The sequence below is a fragment of the Nerophis ophidion genome, linkage group LG16 (genome assembly GCF_033978795.1).
Source record: "Nerophis ophidion isolate RoL-2023_Sa linkage group LG16, RoL_Noph_v1.0, whole genome shotgun sequence".
Taxonomy (NCBI): domain Eukaryota; kingdom Metazoa; phylum Chordata; class Actinopteri; order Syngnathiformes; family Syngnathidae; genus Nerophis; species Nerophis ophidion.
The window spans coordinates 35,037,612-35,058,461 of NC_084626.1; the positions used below are offsets into that span (position 1 = coordinate 35,037,612).

Below are 20,850 nucleotides of genomic sequence, written 5' to 3' on the forward strand. Positions count from 1 at the left end.
TAAAATGATGACAGAGGTCTGTGATTTTCATCATAGGTACACTTCAACTGTGAGAGACAGAATGTGAAAAAAAATCCAGGAATTTACATTGTAGGAATTTTAAAGATTTTTTTTGTAAATTATGGTGGAAAATAAGTATTTGGTCAACAATTCAAAGCTCTCACTGATGGAAGGAGGTTTTGGCTGAAAATCTCACGATACATGGCCCCATTCATTCTTTCCTTAACACAGATCAATCATCCTGTCCCCTTAGCAGAAAAAAAGCCCCAAAGCATGATGTTTCCACCCCCATGCTTCACAGTAGGTGTGGTGTTCTTGGGATGAAACTCAGTATTCTTCTTCCTCCAAACACGATGAGTTGAGTTTATACCAAAAATTTCTATTTTGGTTTCATCTGACCACATGACATTCTCCCAATCCTCTGCTGTATCATCCATGTATCCATTTTGGTATAAACTCAACTTGTGTTTGGAGGAAGAAGAAGCTGATCCGCCTCCGCTTGGGATGGTTTCCTGCTGGCTCCGCTGTGAACGGGACTCTCACTGTGTTGGATCCGCTTTGGACTGGACTCTCGCGGCTGTGTTGGATCCATTATGGATTGAACTTTCACGGTATCATGTTAGACCCGCTCGACATCCATTGCTTTCGTCCTCTCCAAGGTTCTCATAGTCATCATTGTCACCGACGTCCCACTGGGTGTGAGTTTTCCTTGCCCTTATGTGGGCCTACCGAGGATGTCGTAGTGTTTTGCGTTGTGGTTTGTGCAGCCCTTTGAGACACTAGTGATTTAGGGCTATATAAGTAAACATTGATTGATTGATTGAAGACTACTGAGTTGCATCCCAAGAACACCACACCTACTGTGAAGCATGCTTGAGGGCTTTTTTTCTGCTAAGGGGACAGGACGATTGATCCGTGTTAATGAAAGAATGAATGGGGCCATGTATCGTGAGATTTTGAGCCAAAACCTCCTTCCATCAGTGAGAACTTTGAATGGTTGACCAAATACTTATTTTCCACCATAATTTACAAAAAAAAATTCTTTAAAATTCCTACAATGTGAATTCCTGGATTTTTTTTTTCACATTCTGTCTCTCACAGTTGAAGTGTACCTATGATGAAAATTACAGACCACAGTCATCATTTTAAGTTGGAGAACTTGCACAATCGGTGGCTGACTAAATACTTTTTTGCCCCACTGTATATATAGTGCAAAGAGGTCGCTGACTTTCTGCACAGTCAGTTGCTACAGAACTGACAGGCAAGCTATCTCGACCAACATCAGTATGTGACCTCACCAGTGCGCTTTTGGAAAAATGGTTGAAATTTCCTAGAAACACACTCAACCTTGTGGACAGCCCTGAAGCAATAATAGCTGCAAAAGGTAGAAGCACATATTATTGAACCCTATGGGTTAGGAATGGGATGGCCCTTCAAGTTCATATGTGAGTCAAGGCAGGTGGCCAAATACTTTTGGCAATATAGTGTATGTACTGTAGCTGACAACCTTAACATTACAGCCACACAGTCAGATAGGCTGACAACAAACCTAATCTTTTTTTATATTTTTTTAATGTAATCTGCCAAAAAAAACTCACTGAAACATTTTGTTTGTTTTAGATTTGTTTTAATAGAATAACATATTTTAGCAAAGTCTGTTGGCCATACAAACATACATAGTTACATAAAACACAGGGCATGTGAACTTGTTTATGTTCTCCATCAGTCCATTAGAGGCGTGTTCACAGGACCTGACTGATCTCAGGTTCTCATGTCATGTGTCTCGTTCCTCCTCACACGACTTTTTCTACTGCCATGTTTCAGTTTCAGCGCAAAGATCTTCTGTTGCCGCCGTTTCTCTCGGAACCACAGCTGCTCGCAATATTGTTCCACATTGTTCTGGTCCTTGGTGCTTGTGGGCCAGCTGCGGTGCGGCAGAGACGAAGCAGCAGCGGGCGGGACATGAGGCTGCAGCCGGTGGACGGTAGGGCGGCTGCGGGTAGCATGGAGGCGTTGAGCGGGAATGACGTAAAGGCGATAGCGGCTCACAACGCGGTTGTTGGAGAGTTCAGCGCTGGTGCAGGTGTAGACGCCATCGTCGGCCAGTTTGAGGCGTTGAACCAGCAACCCTCTCTCCGTGTGGACGTGACTCTCGTCGTCGCACAGACGAAGCTGAGGAAAAAAAAGTATTTTCTTAATTTCCATTTACAGTGGGGCAAAAAAGTATTTAGTCAGCCACCGATTGTGCAAGTTCTCCCACTAAAAATGATGACAGAGGTCTGTAATTTTCATCATAGGTACACTTCAACTGTGAGAGACAGAATGTGAAAAAAAATATCCAGCAATTCACACTGTAGGAATTTGAAATCTTTTTTTTGTAAATTATGGTGGAAAATAAGTATTTGGTTAACCATTCAAAGTTCTCACTGATGGAAGGAGGTGTTGGCTCAAAATCTCACGATACATGGCCCCATTCATTCTTTCCTTAACACGGATCAATCGTCCTGTCCCCTTAGCAGAAAAACAGCCCCAAAGCATGATGTTTCCACCTCCATGCTTCACAGTAGGTATGGTGTTCTTGGGATGCAACTCAGTATTCTTCTTCCTCCAAACACGACGAGTTGAGTTTATACCAAAATGGATACATGGATGATACAGCAGAGGATTGGGAGAATGTCATGTGGTCAGATGAAACCAAAATAGAACTTTTTGGTATAAACTCAACTCGTCGTGTTTGGAGGAAGAAGAATACCGAGTTGCATCCCAAGAACAGCATACCTACTGTGAAGCATGGGGGTGGAAACATCAAGCTTTGGGGCTGTTTTTCTGCCAAGGGGACAGGACGATTGATCCATGTTAAGGAAAGAATGAATGGGGCCATGTATCGTGAGATTTTGAGCCAAAACCTCCTTTCATCAGTGAGAGCTTTGAATGGTTGACCAAATACTTATTTTCCACCATAATTTACAAATAAATTCTTTAAAATTCCTACAATGTGAATTCCTGGATTTTTTTTCACATTCTGTCTCTCACAGTTGAAGTGTACCTATGATGAAAATTACAGACCTCCGTCATCATTTTAAGTGGGAGAACTTGCACAATCGGTGGCTGACTACTTTTTTTGCCCCACTGTATACAGGTGTGGATTTTTTTAACAATTCTTGCAAATTCAAAACACCCCCGCACCCCTGAAAGTTTTTTTTATTTATTTTACCCATTCAATATCTACACCGTCTATTTGTACTCGTGTTTGACACCAACAATCTCTTTAATTTATTAATTTCTTCTGTTATTTGTATTAGCTTCTGTGTGTTCTCTCCTGAACAAAAAGCAGTCATGTCGTCTGCAAATAATACAAACTTTATGTCCTTTGTAACTTTACAAATGTTGTTTATACAAAGATTGAATATTCCTCTCCTCTGAATGTAAGTGCTCCTACAGCAGGAATACAAATTCTGTAATTTTACAAAATCTGACAAGATACTAACGCACTTCAGGTATGTTTTTTTCATTAAATGTGTTTTTGTCCATATTGTGTTGAGCAGTTTAAAAAGCATAATGTTTAAAAAAAACATTCAATTGAAGCAAACCAATTGTACAGTCATGGTGTTAAAAACTTTAAAATTATCTGTCTAAGAAACACTCATTAATGATGAAAATCTACAGTATGTGCGATTAGAGTTAACTATAACAAACTGTGATTAATATTTTAATTGTTCGACAGCCCAATATATATATTTAGGTTACAGATTTAGTAAGGAAATTAATCCTGGTTCTTTCTCATTGACGCACACTTTGAATTTCATTCCTGCTCTATAGTGCGTGTCCTATTTAGGATCATGGTTCAGCTGGAATTCATACATTAAAACCTATGGGCCAAATATAAGCAGGCGTCATGTTTTTGGACTGCGCAAGAGTGTGGAGGAAGTCAAATGTGTGACTTACCAGATGACTTTGTTCATTCTGCTGCTGCAGCGTCCACCTAACTTGAGCTTGTGGCGAGCGAGGAACGCACTCCATGAAGGACGTGTTTCCCTCCACGCCATACACAACCTTGACCTCCACAGAGTTCCAGTCTAAATGACAAACACATGCAAAAATAATCACGACACTGGGGTAAATGTGAAGGATCAAGAATCATACAATTGTTAATTATTTTAGTCTTGGAGACTCAAGAGTAGGTCAATCATGACTCAAGTAAAAAACCCAAAAACAGTTAAGCTGGCAGTTGTGTAAATCGTAAATAAAAACAGAATACAATGATTTTCAAATCCTTTTCAACCTATATTCAATTGAATAGACTGCAAAGACAAGATACTTCAAGTTCGAACTGGTAAACTTGGTTATTTCTTGCAAATATTAGCTCATTTGCAACATGTTTGTTGTGGCGAAAAAATGATTGAGACAGTTGAGGAATGCTCATCAAACACTTATTTGGAAAATCCCACAGGTGAACAGGCTAATTGGGAACAGGTGGGTGCCATGATTGGGTATAAAAGCAGCTTCCATGAAATGCTCAGTCATTCACAAACAAGGCTGGGGCGAGGGTCACCACTTTGTGAACAAATGCGTGAGCAAATTGTCAAACAGTTTAAGAAGAACATTTGTCAATGAGCAATTGCAAGGAATTTAGGGATTTCACCATGTACGGTCTCTAATATAATCAACAGGTTCAAATAATCTGGAGAAATCTCTGCAAAAAGCGACATCAGTGTGTAAAGGATATCACCACATGGAACACTCAGGAACACTTTAGAAAACCACTGTCATTAACTACAGCTGGTCACTACATCTGTAAGTGGAAGTCAAAAAACTCTACTATGCAAAGCCAAAGCCATTTATCAACAACACCCAGAAACACCGCCGGCTTCGCTGGACATGAGATCATCTTAGATGGACTGATGCAAAGTGGAAAAGTGTTCTGGGATCTGACAAGTCCACATTTCAAATTTTTGGGGGAAACTGTGAAAGTCGTGTCCTCTGGACACCAGTTTGAACATTAAGTATCTTGTCTCTGCAATGTATTTAATTGAATTTAAGCTGAAAATAATTTGCAAATCATGGTATTCTGTTTTTATTTATGATTTGCACAATGTGCCAACTTCCCTGGTTTTGGGTTTTGTATAATCACATTACAGACAAGAGTCCTTACGGCCATCTGTGATTGGACAATGACTCCAGGGGTCTCCATACGTTGTGTCCTGTGTCCGTGCCCTCCTGTAACACACACACACACACACACACACACACACACACACACACACACACACGCACACACACGCACACAATTCAGACTTAATTCAAAACACTTTAACGTTGTATGAAATATGAACTGTATGCTCCCCTCAGGCAGTGAACTTTATTGCAGGTGTCATCTTAAAATAAATAAATAAATAAACATTATAGCTGTTGATTACGTCCAATTCTAGTTTACTTTTCAGTGTAACTGTATCTATAGGTTTGTGCAATGCTGATTATGCTCAGCTTATTAGGCTTCATCAGTTACTGCTCCTAAACTTAGATTGGTCAAAATCTAGTCTCTGACTTATATTGGTCGGATCCAGTCTCAGCCTTTGATAGGTCAGATCTCGTTTTAGAGTTACATTGTTCAGATCTCGTTTTCGATTTAAATTGTTGGTCAGATCTAGTCTTAGACTTAGATTGGTCCCCTCTAGTTCTAGACTTAGATAGGTCAGATCTAGTCTCAGACTTAGATAGGTCGGATCTAGTCTCAGACTTTGATTGGTCAGATCTTATTTTAGATACAGATCGGTCAGATCTCGTCTTAGACTTAGATTGATATCCTGTAGTTTTAGACTTACCTAGGTCAGATCTAGTCTTGGACTTAGATTAGTCAGCTGTATGAGCATGAGACCAATCTTATTTTAGATTTGGATAGGTCAGATTTAGTCTTAGACTTAGATTGATCACCTCTAGTTTTAGATTTAGATATGTCAGATCTAGTCTGAGACTCAGATTGGTCAGCTCTATGAGCATGAGGCCAATCTTATTATAGAGTTGGATAGGTCATATCTAGTCTTGGACTTATATTGATCACCTATAGTTTTAGATTTAGATAGGTCAGACCCGGTCTTAGACTTAGATTGGTCAGCTCTATGAGCATGAGACCAATCTTATTTTATATTTAGATAGATCAGATCTAGTCTTAGACTTGGATTGATCACCTCTAGTTTTAGATTTAGATAGGTCAGATTTAGTCTTAGACTTAGATTGATCACCTCCAGTTTTAGATTTAGATAGGTCAGATCTAGTCTGAGACTCAGATTGGTCAGCTCTATGAGCATGAGACCAATCTTATTATAGATTTGGATAGGTCATATCTAGTCTTAGACTTAGATTGATCACCTCTAGTTTTAGATTTGGATAGGTCAGACCCGGTCTTAGACTTAGATTGGTCAGCTCTATGAGCATGAGACCAATCTTATTTTAGATTTAGATGGATCAGATCTAGTCTTAGACTTGGATTGATCGCCTCTAGTTTTAGATTTAGATAGGTCAGACGTAGTCTTGGACATAGTTTGATATCCTATAGTTTTGGACTTAGCTTGGTCAGATCTATAGTCTTAGACTTAGATTGATCAGCTCTATGAGCATGAACTGATGATGCCTACTTGGATGAGAGGCGAAACGTCTTGTAAGACAAAACGAACAGTCCAGTTGTGATCGATTGAATGCCCTGAGAATACAATGACCTGGATGAATGAGAACATCCATAGGCACCCTATACCATCTATTTTGTGCTAATTGAATATTAAAATGTAGAAAAGTTAAAAAAATGAAAAATCCCATTCACATAAAATCTAAATTTAACGTTGACTTGTCTTTTCCAACATCCACAAAAAATTATCCCCGCGCACGTTGACAAGACCTCTTCTCAGTGGTGGGATCCCACTTGCCCGACATGTGACGCTCCAATGGCAGGCCGTGTGGCATTGAACGCCGCCCCCTCTGAGATGAGATTTGTGCTATTGACCCCGCCCCCAAAGAGGGACGGGTATGCTCCATCTCACCTAACACACGTTAACAATACCGTCAGTCACATTGACGACAAACTTTGTTTACAATGTTTTTGTTGTCTTGTGTGCCATCCATCCCCTGTTGATTTGGGGTGGTTACTTGTTTAAAGTGTTAAACCAGGGGTCACCAACGCGGTGCCCGCGGGCACCAGGTGGCCCGTAAGGACCAGATGAGTCGCCCGCTGGCCTGTTCTAAAAATAGCTCAAATAGCAGCACTTACCAGTGAGCTGCCTCTATTTTTTTTTTTTTTTTAATTTACTAGCAAGCTGGTCTCACTTTGCTCGACGTTTTTAATTCTAAGAGACAAAACTCAAATAGAATTTGAAAATCCAAGAAAATATTTTAAAGACTTGGTCTTCACTTGTTTAAATTCATTTATTTTTTACTTTGCTTCTTATAACTTTCAGAACGACAATTTTAGAGAAAAAAATTCAACTTAAAAATTATTTTTGGATATTTAAACACATATACCTTTTTACCTTTTAAATTACTTCCTCTTCTATCCTGACAATTTAAATCAATGTTCAAGTAAAAAAAAAATTTTTTATTGTAAAGAATAATAAATACATTTTAATTTAATTCTTCATTTTAGCTTCTGTTTTTTCGACGAAGAATATTTGTGAGATATTTCTTCAAACTTATTATGACTAAAATAAAATAAAAATATTCTGGCAAATCTAGAAAATCTGTAGAATCAAATTTAAATATTATTTCAAAGTCTTTTGAATTTATTTTAAAATTTTTGCTCTGGAAAATCTCGAAGAAATAATGATTTGTCTTTGTTAGAAATATAGCTTGGTCCAATTTGTTATACATTTTAACAAAGTGCAGAATGGATTCTAAACCTATTTAAAACTTGTCATCAAAATTCGAAAATAATCAGGAACAATTACTAATGCCCCATCCATCCATCCATTTTCTACCGCTTATTCCCTTTCGGGGTGGCGGGGGGCGCTGGCGCCTATCTCAGCTACAATCGGGCGGAAGGCAGGGTACACCCTGGACAAGTCGCCACCTCATCGCAGGGCCAACACAGATAGACAGACAACATTCACAGTCACATTCACACACTAGGGCCAATTTAGTGTTGCCAATCAACCTATCCCCAGGTGCATGTCTTTGGAAGTGGGAGGAAGCCGGAGTACCCGGAGGGAACCCACGCATTCACGGGGAGAACATGCAAACTCCACACAGAAAGATCCCGAGCCTGGATTTGAACCCAGGACTGCAGGAACTTCGTATTGTGAGGCAGACGCACTAACCCCTCTGCCACCGTGAAGCCCATTACTAATGATGTTCCATAAATTATTTTAAAAATGTTTTCAAAAAGATTCGCATTAGCTAGGTTTTCTCTTTTTTTTTTTTTGGTTGAATTTTGAATTTTAAAGAGTCGAAATTCAAGATAAACTACGTTTCAAAATTTAATTTTAATTTTTTTCCTGTTTTCTCCTCTTTTAAACCGTTCAATTAAGTGTTTTTTCATCATTTATTCTCTACAAAAAACCTTAAGGAAAAAAAAAATGTACGAAGGAATGATAGACAGAAATACACATTTTTTAATATATATAGATTTATTTAATAAAGGTGAATTGAGAAAATTGGCTATTTTTGGCAATTTTTAAAAATGTGTATCAAACTGGGAGCCCTTCGCATTAATCAGCACCCAAGAAGTAGCTCTTGGTTTCAAAAAGGTTGGTGACCCCTGTGTTAAACCATCAGTCGCATCTTTTACGGAAGAAGGTTCTGCAAATAATTGTCGTCCACAGAAGTACTTAAAAACTTCCCCGTCCCTGACCCATCATTCTGGTTCTGTTACAACCCTGACCGTCCCATTAAAAGTGGAATATTGGCAGATCAACTCAGTCCCCTGTTCTATGCTGGTGCTGTTTGTACAAAATGTCGGCATTCACACATAAAGTCGTCAATCACAGGAAGCATCTTTGTATCTACCTTTTGCTGGAGGCAAAGTATCTGGAGCAGGTCTGTCCGTCCCAGATGCAGTACGGGTCTCTGGCCAAGCGACAGTCTGTGCAGTCTTTGCCGTACAACTCGCACCTCTGGAACGCCAGTTGGGCCACGCCCCCTTCACTGACCACATACAGCTGTTGCTGTGAGGGATGAAAAAAAATCTATATGTATATACACGATATATGTTCATAATCAATATCTACCAAATATACATCTTGATGGTTTAATAAGTTAAAGGTAAAGTCCCAATGATTGTCACACACACATACTAGATGTGGCAAAATTATTCTCTGCATTTGACCCATCACCCTTGATCACCCCCTGGGAGGTGAGGGGAGCTGTGAGCACCAGCGGTGGCCGCGTTTGGTAATGATTTTTGGTGATTTAACCCCCAAAACCGCAAGGGTGTCCAAAGTGCGGCCCAGGGCCATTTGCCGCCCGCAGCTAATTTTTTTAGCGGCACAATCGTTAGCATATTAATATTTGCATGCTAGGGTTTTGGTTAATTTTGCACATATAAACCTCAGTGTCAAATATTTTTTCACTTAAAAAATAACACCTTTTAGCATGCTAATGTTAATATGCTAACTTTTTTCAGCTAATTTTGTAGGTGTACAACTCGGTCATATTTTGGTACTGAATGCATGCTAATGTTAGCAGACTAGCAATTACACACCTCAGAGTAATTTATTTTGATACTTCACGCATGTAACAGTTAGCATTTTAGCATGCTAGATAATTCCACTCATTTAGCAGGTATATAGTGTCATTGTGATATGTTGGTATTTCTGTAAGCATGCTATTGTTAGCATGTTAGGAAAGCATGAGAGTTTTTTATTGGCTCATTTTGCTTATATCTTGTGTTAGTTGTCGCTATTTGCCCAGGATGCTAAATGTTAGCATTTCAGTTCGGTTTTGGCTCTTCAGCATTCACAAGAATTTTATAAAGAAATTACATTTTCTAGTTCTTTAGGGGAAAAACAAATATATTGTACTGGTTTTCAAGGTGAAAACTACTAACCTACTCAGTGTCCCAGTGCAGTGGTCCCCAATCCGGGCCGTGGCCCGATTGGTACCGGGCCGCAGAATAATTTTTTATTCATTTTTATTTAAAAAAAATACATATATATTTTATTTATTATTTTTTTTTTTTTTTATTAAATCAACATAAACAACACTATATACACTTACAATTAGTGTACCAACCACAAAAACCTCCCTTTTTCATGACAAAAACGTCCCTTTTTCATGACAAAGAAAAAAAAAAAAAATGGATTCCCCCCGGGCCGCGGGACAAATTATTAAGAGTTGACCGGTCCGCGGATACAAAAAGTGTCCTAGTGGTTAGAGTGTCCGCCCTGAGATCGGTAGGTTGTGAGTTCAAACCCCGGCCGAGTCATACCAAAAACTATAAAAATGGGACCCATTACCTCCCAGTTTGGCATATAGCATCAAGGGTTGGAATTGGGAGTTAAATCGCCAAAAATTATTTCCGGGCGCGGCCACCGCTGCTGCCCACTGCTCCGCTCTCCTCCCAAGGGGTGAACAAGGGGATGGGTCAAATGCAGAGGACAAATTTCACCACACCGAGTGTGTCTGTGACAATCCTTGCTACTTTAACTTTAACTATAATGGCACCCGCATCCTTTGATTTGTCAATCTGTGGCACTGAGTGGAAAAAGTTAGGGCATCCCTAGTTTAATGATTCAACTATCCACAAAGGAACTTACTTTCTTGCTGGAGAGCTTCATGCTAAGAATCGCAGCAGAACTCTGGAGGAGAGACAAAAAAAGTGTGAAAGACATCCCTGACAATGTGATATAAATTAGTACAGTACACAGCAGGCTTCAAAGTTTACGGCTTGACTCTATCCCAGTTTTTTTTATTTTTCATCCTAATTTACGTATAAATATAACATAGCTTTTAAACTTTTAAAAGCATTATTCAGTTTTAAAATTTACAGTATAGGCAAAATAATCTGTCTACGTAGAGCTAAACTCTATTTTACTCTCAAATCCGCCACGTAGACGCCTCATAAAAATGGTCAGCCCTTTGCTGCAATATGTCAATGTGTCCGCCATACTGGATGTGGCAAGTAAGCACCGTAAACTAATACAAGGAAATTGGACAAAACTTAGAATATTGTAGTAAGTATACACTTAAATGCACTCACTCATTTCATCCTTCCTCTTCAACCTTTGCTCTGTCTGGAGCACTGACTCCTAGCAAGGCCTTCTTATTATGAGAACACCATGAAACTATTATGGCTATTCCTAATACTGTTATAACATGGACTTTCTATGTGCTCGTAATTCTAAAACTAATATTACCCATCCTTTAGTTTTAAAGATGTACACAACCCTCTCTTATCGACAGATGGCTCCACCAAGGCGCCTCCTGATGGTCTTGTTGTGCCAAAGTCACCTGAACTATTATCCCTTGGACTTGCCCCCACCTTCGTGCGACTATGACGTTATCCGGACGGACTTTGTTTTGCATGGACTATAAAAAGAATCGTGGTAGAGGAGTTTGCGCTCCTCTCTGAGCTGCCACCTTATCGTGGTACAGGAGTTTGCGTGTCCCAATGATCCTAGGAGCTATGTTGTCCGGGGGCTTTATGCCCCCTGGTAGGGTCTCCCAAGGCAAACAGGTTCTAGGTGAGGGATCAGACAAAGAGCAGCTCGAAGACCTCTATGAAGAAGATTTCCCTCGCCCGGACGCGGGTCACCGGGGCCCCCCTCTGGAGCCAGGCCCGGAGGTGGGGCACGATGGCGAGCGCCTGGTGGCCTGGCCTGTTCCCATGGGGCCCGGCCGGGCACAGCCCGAAGAGGCAAGGTGGGTCACCCCTCCAATGGGCTCACCACCCATAGCAGGGGCCATAGGTGCAATGTGAGTTGGGCGGCAGCCGAAGGCAGGGCACTTGGCGGTCCGATCCTCGGCTACAGAAGCTAGCTCTTGGGACGTGGAACGTCACCTCACTGGGGGGGAAAGAGCCTGAGCTAGTGCACGAAGTGGAGAAGTTCCGGCTGGATATAGTCCGACTCACTTCGACGCACAGCAAGGGCTCTGGAACCACTTCTCTCGAGAGGGACTGGACCCTCTTCCACTCTGGCGTTGCCGACAGTGAGAAGCGACGGGCAGGGGTGGAAATTCTGGTTTCCCCCCGGCTTAAAGCCTGCATGTTGGAGTTCAACCCGGTGGACGATAGGGTAGCCTCCCTCCGCCTTCGGGTGGGGGGACGGGTCCTGACTGTTGTTTGTGCTTACGCACCAAACAGCAGTTCAGAGTACCCACCCTTTTTGGGTACACTCGAGGGAGTACTGGAAAGTGCTCCTCCGGGTGATTCCTTTGTCCTACTGGGGGACTTCAACGCTCATGTTGGCAACGACAGTGAAACCTGGATAGGTGTGATTGGAAAGAATGGCCGCCCGGATCTGAACCCGAGTGGTGTTTTGTTATTGGACTTTTGTGCTCGTCACAATTTGTCCATAACAAACACCATGTTCAAACATAAGGGTGTCCATATGTGCACTTGGCACCAGAACACCCTAGGCCGCAGTTCCATGATCGACTTTGTAGTTGTGTCATCGGATTTGCGGCCTCATGTTTTGGACACTCGGGTGAAGAGAGGGGCAGAGCTTTCTACCGATCACCACCTGGTGGTGAGTTGGCTGCGATGGTGGGGGAGGATGCCGGACCGACCTGGGAGGCCCAAACGCATTGTGAGGGTCTGCTGGGAACGTCTGGCAGAGTCTCCTGTCAGAGAGAGTTTCAATTCCCACCCCCGGAAGAACTTCGAACATGTCACGAGGGAGGTGCTTGACATTGAGTCCGAGTGGACCATGTTCCGCACCTCTATTGTCGAAGCGGCTGATAGGAGCTGTGGCCGCAAGGTAGTTGGTGCCTGTCGGGGCGGCAATCCTAAAACCCCTTGGTGGACACCGGCGGTGAGGGATGCCGTCAAGCTGAAGAAGGAGTCCTATCGGGTCCTTTTGGCTCATAGGACTCCAGAGGCAGTGGACAGGTACCGACAGGCCAAGTGGTGTGCGGCTTCAGCGGTCGCTGAGCCAAAAACTCGGACATGGGAGGAGTTCGGGGAAGCCATGGAAAACGACTTCCGGACAGCTTCGAAGCGATTCTGGACCACCGTAGGCCGCCTCAGGAAGGGGAAGCAGTGCACTATCAACACCGTGTATGGTGCGGATGGTGTTCTGCTGACCTCAACTGCGGATGTTGTGGATAGGTGGAAGGAATACTTCGAAGACCTCCTCAATCCCACCAACACGTCTTCCTATGAGGAAGCAGTGCCTGGGGAATCTGTGGTGGACTCTCCTATTTCTGGGGCTGAGGTCGCTGAGGTAGTTACAAAGCTCCTCGGTGGCAAGGCTCTGGGGGTGGACAAAATCCGCCCCTCTGGATGCTGTGGGGCTGTCTTGGTTGACAAAACTCTGCGGCATCGCATGGACATCGGGGGCGGTACCTCCGGATTGGCAGACCGGGGTGGTGGTTCCTCTCTTTAAGAAGGGGGACCGGAGGGTGTGTTCCAACTATCGTGGGATCACACTCCTCAGCCTTCCCGGTAAGGTTTATTCAGGTGTACTGGAGAGGAGGCTACGCCGGATAGTCGAACCTCGGATTCAGGAGGAACAGTGTGGTTTTCGTCCTGGTCGTGGAACTGTGGACCAGCTCTATACTCTCGGCAGGGTTCTTGAGGGTGCATGGGAGTTTGCCCAACCAGTCTACATGTGCTTTGTGGACTTGGAGAAGGCATTCGACCGTGTCCCTCGGGAAGTCCTGTGGGGAGTGCTCAGAGAGTATGGGGTATCGGACTGTCTTATTGTGGCGGTCCGCTCCCTGTACGATCAGTGCCAGAACTTGATCCGCATTGCCGGCAGTAAGTCGAACACATTTCCAGTGAGGGTTGGACAACGCCAAGGCTGTCCTTTGTCACCGATTCTGTTCATAACTTTTATGGACAGAATTTCTAGGCGCAGTCAAGGCGTTGAGGGGTTCTGGTTTGGTGACCGCAGGATTAAGTCTCTGCTTTTTGCAGATGATGTGGTCCTGATGGCTTCATCTGACCGGGATCTTCAGCTCTCACTGGATCGGTTTGCAGCCGCGTGTGAAGCAACCGGAATGAGAATCAGCACCTCCAAGTCCGAGTCCATGGTTCTCGCCCGGAAAAGGGTGGAATGCCGTCTCCGGGTTGGGGAGGAGACCCTGCCCCAAGTGGAGGAGTTCAAGTACCTAGGAGTCTTGTTCACGAGTGAGGGAAGAGTGGATCGTGAGATCGACAGGCAGATCGGTGCGGCGTCTTCAGTAATGCGGACGTTGTACCGATCCGTTGTGATGAAGAAGGAGCTGAGCCGGAAGGCAAAACTCTCAATTTACCGGTCGATCTACATTCCCATCCTCACCTATGGTCATGAGCTTTGGGTCATGACCGAAAGGATAAGATCACGGGTACAAGCGGCTGAAATGAGTTTCCTCCGCCGTGTGGCGGTGCTCTCCCTTAGAGATAGAGTGAGAAGCTCTGCCATCCGGGAGGAACTCAAAGTGAAGCCGCTGCTCCTCCACATCGAGAGGAGCCAGATGAGGTGGTTCGGGCATCTGGTCAGGATGCCACCCGAACGCCTCCCTAGGGAGGTGTTTAGGGCACGTCCAACCGGTAGGAGGCCACGGGGAAGACCCAGGACACGTTGGGAGGACTATGTCTCCCGGCTGGCCTGGGAACGCCACTAGATCTCCCGGGAAGAGCTAGACGAAGTGGCTGGGGAAAGGGAAGTCTGGGTTTCCCTGCTTAGGCTGTTGCCCCCGCAACCCGACCTCGGATAAGCGGAAGAAGATGGATGGATATAGAAAGAATGAACAATCATTGATCGAGCTCATATCATGCGATCATACCGAGGTGATTGCTGTTTGAGACATCCATCCATCCATCCATTTTCTATCGCTTGTCCCTGTTGGGGTGGCGGGAGGTGCTGGAGCCTATCTCAGCTGCATTCAGGTGGAAGGCGGGGTACACCCTGGACAAGTCACCACCTCATTGCAGGGACTACACAGATAGACAGACAACATTCACACACACATTCACACACTGGGGCCAATTTAGGGTTGCCAATCAACCTATCCCCAGGTGCATGTCTTTGGAGGTGGGAGGAAGCCGGAGTACCCGGAGGGAAACCACGCAGTCATGGGGAGGCACATGCACTATCCCCTGTCACACCGTGCTGGCCCTGTTTGAGACAAATGCCACCTAAGCCTGTGACCTTTGCAAAATAAATGTTGAATCCTTCAAGGAATTCCTGGCCTCTGACTGTTTAAACCAGGGGTCGGCAACCCAAAATATTGAAAGAGCAATATTTAACCCAGAAATACAAAAAACAAATCTGTCTGGAGTCACAAAAAATGAAAAACCGTATAAAGTAAGTCTTATAATGAAGGCAACGTGACGTAAGTGTCTACATTAACTATAATAGCCTACTATCAAATTAACTATGTGTCGCAGGCTGAAGCAAATCTTCGTTGACAGAAATGTTGAAATTATTCTACACATCTTTACAACACTGCGATGAGGTGGCGACTTTTCCAGGGTGTACCCGCCTCCCGCCCGATTTTAGCTGAGATAGGCACCAGCGCCCCCCGCAACCCCGAGGGGAATAAGTGGTAGAAAATGGATGGATGGATCTTTACAACATTAGAGACCATCAGTAAATCAGAGGCTACTCAAAAGTTGAGATAACTCCTGGAAATTACTGGCTCTTATGGGCCAAAGGTATAGATGTGTTTGTCCAAGTTAAAGGAAACAGCAGGCTGTCTTCCTTTAATAGATTTATTAAAATCTTTGGCAAGCGAGGTAATGTTTGCTGTGGCCTGGAACAACATGGCACACAAACAACTATCTGAAATTCAGCCAAAATTACATACAGATAATGTGTCACGAGACATGAAAAACTAAATAATACACAAAGAGGATAAAAGTAAAGGATATTAAATAAACTCAAATATACGTAGAAATGAGGCCTAATGGTGCAATATGTACACACATCTAGCCTAAATAGCATGTTAGCATTGATTAGCTTGCAGTCATGCACTGTCCAAATATGCCTGATTAGCACACCCACAAGTCAATAACATTAACAAAACGCACCTTTGTACATTCACGCACAGCATGAAACTTTTGGTGGACAAAATGAGACAAAGAAGGAGTGGAAGACTTTACATGTAAACAAACTGTTGCGTCACAGTCCACACTACGGTGAGTTCAAGAACCGCCGATATTAGTAGGACAAATCAGTGAAGAATACACACAAACATTTTAAACAGTGGGCTTTCTTACAATTGGGAAGGTTTGCATCATGTTTGTCCTCAAACAAAAAACATACTAAAACAGAAAAATTATTTTCGCCCCATCTTTTTCCATTTTCAATCCTTTTTTAAAAATGCTCCAGCGAGCCACCAGGGCGGCACTAAATAGCCGCGGGTTGCTGACCCCGGTGTTATGATCCGATGCCGGGATCATACCATATTATTGCTTTGTTCCTTTTTATATCACTTTTTGTAGTTTGACCCCCTTATTTCCTGTTATTGTTTCCACCTGCTACTCTCAGTTTACGCACAGCTGTTACTATTGATTACTGCCTTATTTAAGCCTGCCCCTTTTGTTCTTTCTGTCTCGGATCTTAATTTGCTTTCACACAACAGATGACAACTGCTTTCCATTCTTTACTCACTAGCTTTCGCGCTACGTTGTATTTTTCCCTAGCTTTCATGCTAGTTGTGTTTGTTTTCCCTTTTTGTGCCTTTGTGCCAAGTATAGTGTTTCTGTTTGTTTCCTTAGCTCTCATGCTGGTGCCATTTGTTTGCCTTTTCTGCTTAGCACCAGTGTTTCTGTTCCTATCCTGTTTCCGAGTTTAATAAATCTTAATTTCTTACCTCACGCTGTGTTCTTGCCCGACGCATCCCTGGAAGAACAAATCCGGCATCGCTATGCCATCCAAGTCTCACACCCGGTTTAATCAAAGAACGCGAGTAGAGCCTTACACACCTTTTCTTTATAGTTTGGAGGCTGGTTTCACCATGGGTGACTTCATTGTGTTAACAAAGTCAGCAAATTCTCTTTGTAAAACTATGTTATAATGGCCGTATACAATCAAAATTATTTATTCAGTCTTGCATACAAAATGTATCTCCATTAAATCAGGTTTGGATCGATTCCATGCAGCACATTAATCTTCTTTATTCATTCGCTCTAGCCACATCCTATATGACAGCGACCTTTATCCAATTACCAGTCAGGACACATTCATAACCTCACTAAAAGTCAGTAATTACAGAACTCTTTTGACAAATGCACATTTAAAAGCAAGAAAGCCAAAAAGCCGCATACAGGTTGCCGACCCCTGGTTTAGTTTCACGTGCACTCCAAAAAATTACCACACAGCATTTACAGAAAGCATGTGGTCATTCGCAAATCTTTCAAGGACCTCCGCTAAAATGAGTGACCATGGGGGTTCACTTCCTGTTTTCAAGCTCAACTTGTTTCCTGTTTCTTTGTTGTGGTTTCCTTCACCTGGGTTGTGCTCGGGAAGTCTCTCCTATCATGGCTCTTTTTTTCCTGACGTCGATGGCAAACAGACTTTGGAAGTCAGACATGCAGTTTGTTCCCAAGCAGACGACTGGAGGTCATTTTCGTCATACGTCACCACAAACTATCTCACCACCCTTTTTCCACGTCACGTCAACTAAATAGGAGCAGGCTTAACAACAGACAACTGGAAAACATTGCTCACACAGGAGTGAAAGGAGTGTAATGTGCATGCAAGGCCGCTCGTTTTCAACGTCCTTTTGTTAAACATCAGTGTATATGTGACGTATGGAAGTCATGTGACGGTGTTGGTTGTGTACTATTTATGTACTCTCATTTAGTTTGCATATTCATACCATAGCTTGTGTGTCTATTACTCTCTATCCCTTATATTTAGTTTGTACTCAAATGATTTATTTTGTATACTAGTGTTGTGCCGTTACCAATATTTTGATACCGGTACCAAAATTATTTCGATACTTTTCGGTAGGGATGTCCAATAATGCGTTTTTTGCCGATATCCAATATTGTCCAACTCTTAATTACTTATACAGATATCAACCGATACCGATATAAAAAGTTGTGGAATTAACACATTACTGTGCGTAATTTTGTTGTGATGCCCCGCTGTATGCATTAAACAATGTAACAAGGTTTTCCAAAATAAATTAACTCAACTTACGGAAAAAAATGCCAACATGGCACTGCCATATTTATTATTGAAGTCACAAAGTGCATTATTTTTTTTTAACATGCCTCAAAATAGCAGCTTGGAATTTGGGACATGCTCTTCCTGAGGGGGGGTATAATGTAGTGTCCTGGAAGAGTTAGTGCTGGGTATTTTTTCTGTTGTGTTTATGTTGTGTTACGATGCGGATGTTCTCCCAAAATGTGTTTGTTATTCTTGTTTGGTGTGGGTTCACAGTGTGGCACATATTTGTAACAGTGTTAAAGTTGTTTATACGACCACCCTCAATGTTACCTGTATGGCTGTTGACCAAGTATGCTTTGCATCCACTTATGTGTGTGAAGAGTCGTAGATATTATGTGACTGGGCCGGCACGCAATGGCAGTGCCTTTGAGGTTTATTGGCACTCTGTGACGTTTTAAAAAGTCATAAATTTTACTTTTTGAAACCGATACCGATAATTTTGAAATCGATACCGATCGTTTTCGATATTACATTTTAAAACATTTACCGGTCGATAATATCAGACTGCCGATATTATCTGACATCTCTACTTTTCGGTACTTTTCTAAATAAAGGGCACCACAAAAAATTGCATTGTTGGCTTTATTTTAACTAAAAATCTTACAGTACATTAAACATATGTTCAAATCCACTTGTATTTAATTGTGCATATGACAACTGGAAGCATTTTATCTACAACATTTGATTAGTTTTAATTAATTATGATTGTTTATTAGATTATTGTATTTTCCATCCATCCATCCATTTTCTACCCCTTATTCCCTTTTGGGGTCGCGGGGGACGCTGGCGCCTATCTCAGCTACAATCGGGCGGAAGGGGGCGTACACCCTGGACAAGTCGCCACTTCATCGCAGGGCCAACACAGATAGACAGACAACATTCACACTCACATTCACACGCTAGGGCCAATTTAGTGTTGCCAATCAACCTATCCCCAGGTGCATGTCTTTGGAAGTGGGAGGAAGCCGGAGTACCCGGAGGGAACATTGTATTTTCTGATTATAATTTAAAAAAGGTTTTCTTTTTTTTAATTAATTTATTTTAATTGTCTGTAAAGCAAACTCGACAATCAAATTGTCTTGTGTACGAAATGTGCTCTATAAATAAAATAGCCTTGCCTTGCCTTGCCTTATACCGTGACTCCAATTGAATGTATTTATCAAGCATCTTCTTTCTTGTCATTCTTATCTTATCTTTCATTAGTGGTGAACCCTTATACATGTTATCATTTTGAATTTAGTTTAATAGTGTGTGAGGCTTATGTAGGGCTTAAACCATTAATTGTGCTTCTATGCATATAGCTTTGTTGGCTTCCTTCATCGCGCGACAACAATGGCAAAAAAGAGATGGGGGGGGGGGGGGGGGGGGGTTTCCAGCACTGAATAAAATCTATTATTTACAACAGTCATTTTTATTGTAAATGTCGGACGAAAACGTCAACTTGAAGCTAGCAGGAAAGTTTGAAGGGGGAGGAACGAGCCGACAATGGCACTTAAACGCCAGCATATCCAGGTTTTAATAGAGTCTTAAAAATATACATTTTATGGCCCTCTTAACCTTCTTCTTGTGTTAGCTTTCTGTTACCATCTCTTATTTTAACGGGTCGGTTTTGACCCATGTCTTAATTCAGCTGTAAAATAAACTAAAAACAACTATCGATCATCCAATTCATTTTTCATCTCTTGGTTACCTTGTTCGGCTTCCTTATCCATGAAAATATCGGTTTTAATAGTTTTGGTGTGGGCCATTGGGCCATATTTTTGTCAGTATACCCCTCGATTTCAATTAAAAAAATGGTCAAATGAACCTCAAGAGAATTGTATAAATAAATAAAAGGTTGTTGTGTTACCTGACTATTACTGAGGGGTATTAGAACACATCTCTTAAATAAATGTATTTTATTTATTTTTTTCATTTTAATAATTTTATACTGAATTGACCTCACATGTCGGGACATGCCGTCTTTGTTTGTTTTTGTACTGGATAACAAGGTAAAATGAGAATCCCCTAAAGCTCACATGATTGGGAGAGGAGCTGGCTGTCAGTGCGTTCAGTTTTAGCTCTAATTATTGCTTGATAATCTTAACAACACCAAGGTCATAATTTCAACCAGAGCATTTTACAATTTAGTGAAAAAACAAAAAAAATGTTTTATTTTGTTGAAATAGAGATTCCTGACAAAGTCAAAAAGCCTTGATGCAAAAAAAAAATGTATGCTGTTCTTTTTATGCATTTAAAAGCTAAAACGGGTCGGTTCCGACCCTAACACAAGACGAAGGTTAATTACTTGAGTTGATTTTCTATTTGTGGGTGGTCACATGACCATTACCATGAATTGATTAAACAAGTTGAAAAACTTATTTGGGTGTTAACATTTAGTGGTCAATTGTACGGAATATGTACTGCACCGTGCAATCTACTAATAAAAGTTTCAATCAATCAATCACAGAACTAGGGCTGTCAAAAATAACCAGTTAACTCATAAGTAATTACAAAAAAGTATGGCAATAGTCATGTAAATATGTAGATCTGGGGTATCAAACTA

The 20,850-nt window shown here is 42.0% G+C and overlaps 1 protein-coding gene across 1 annotated transcript in view; it reads right to left on the bottom strand.

Annotated features, from left to right (window-relative positions):
• Window positions 1-1,605: 1,605 nt before the first annotated feature.
• Window positions 1,606-20,850, bottom strand: part of si:dkey-49n23.1 (semaphorin-3D) — a 33,148-nt gene continuing 13,903 nt past the window's right edge. Inside the window, exons 14-18 of the mRNA XM_061874978.1 lie at window positions 10,737-10,778; window positions 8,989-9,146; window positions 5,153-5,217; window positions 3,946-4,076; window positions 1,606-2,172 (exon numbers count right to left, since the gene is read on the bottom strand). Of these exons, the coding sequence (XP_061730962.1) occupies window positions 1,762-2,172; window positions 3,946-4,076; window positions 5,153-5,217; window positions 8,989-9,146; window positions 10,737-10,778 (807 nt within the window). The 3' untranslated portion in view covers window positions 1,606-1,761. The remainder of the gene's footprint in view (window positions 2,173-3,945; window positions 4,077-5,152; window positions 5,218-8,988; window positions 9,147-10,736; window positions 10,779-20,850) is intronic.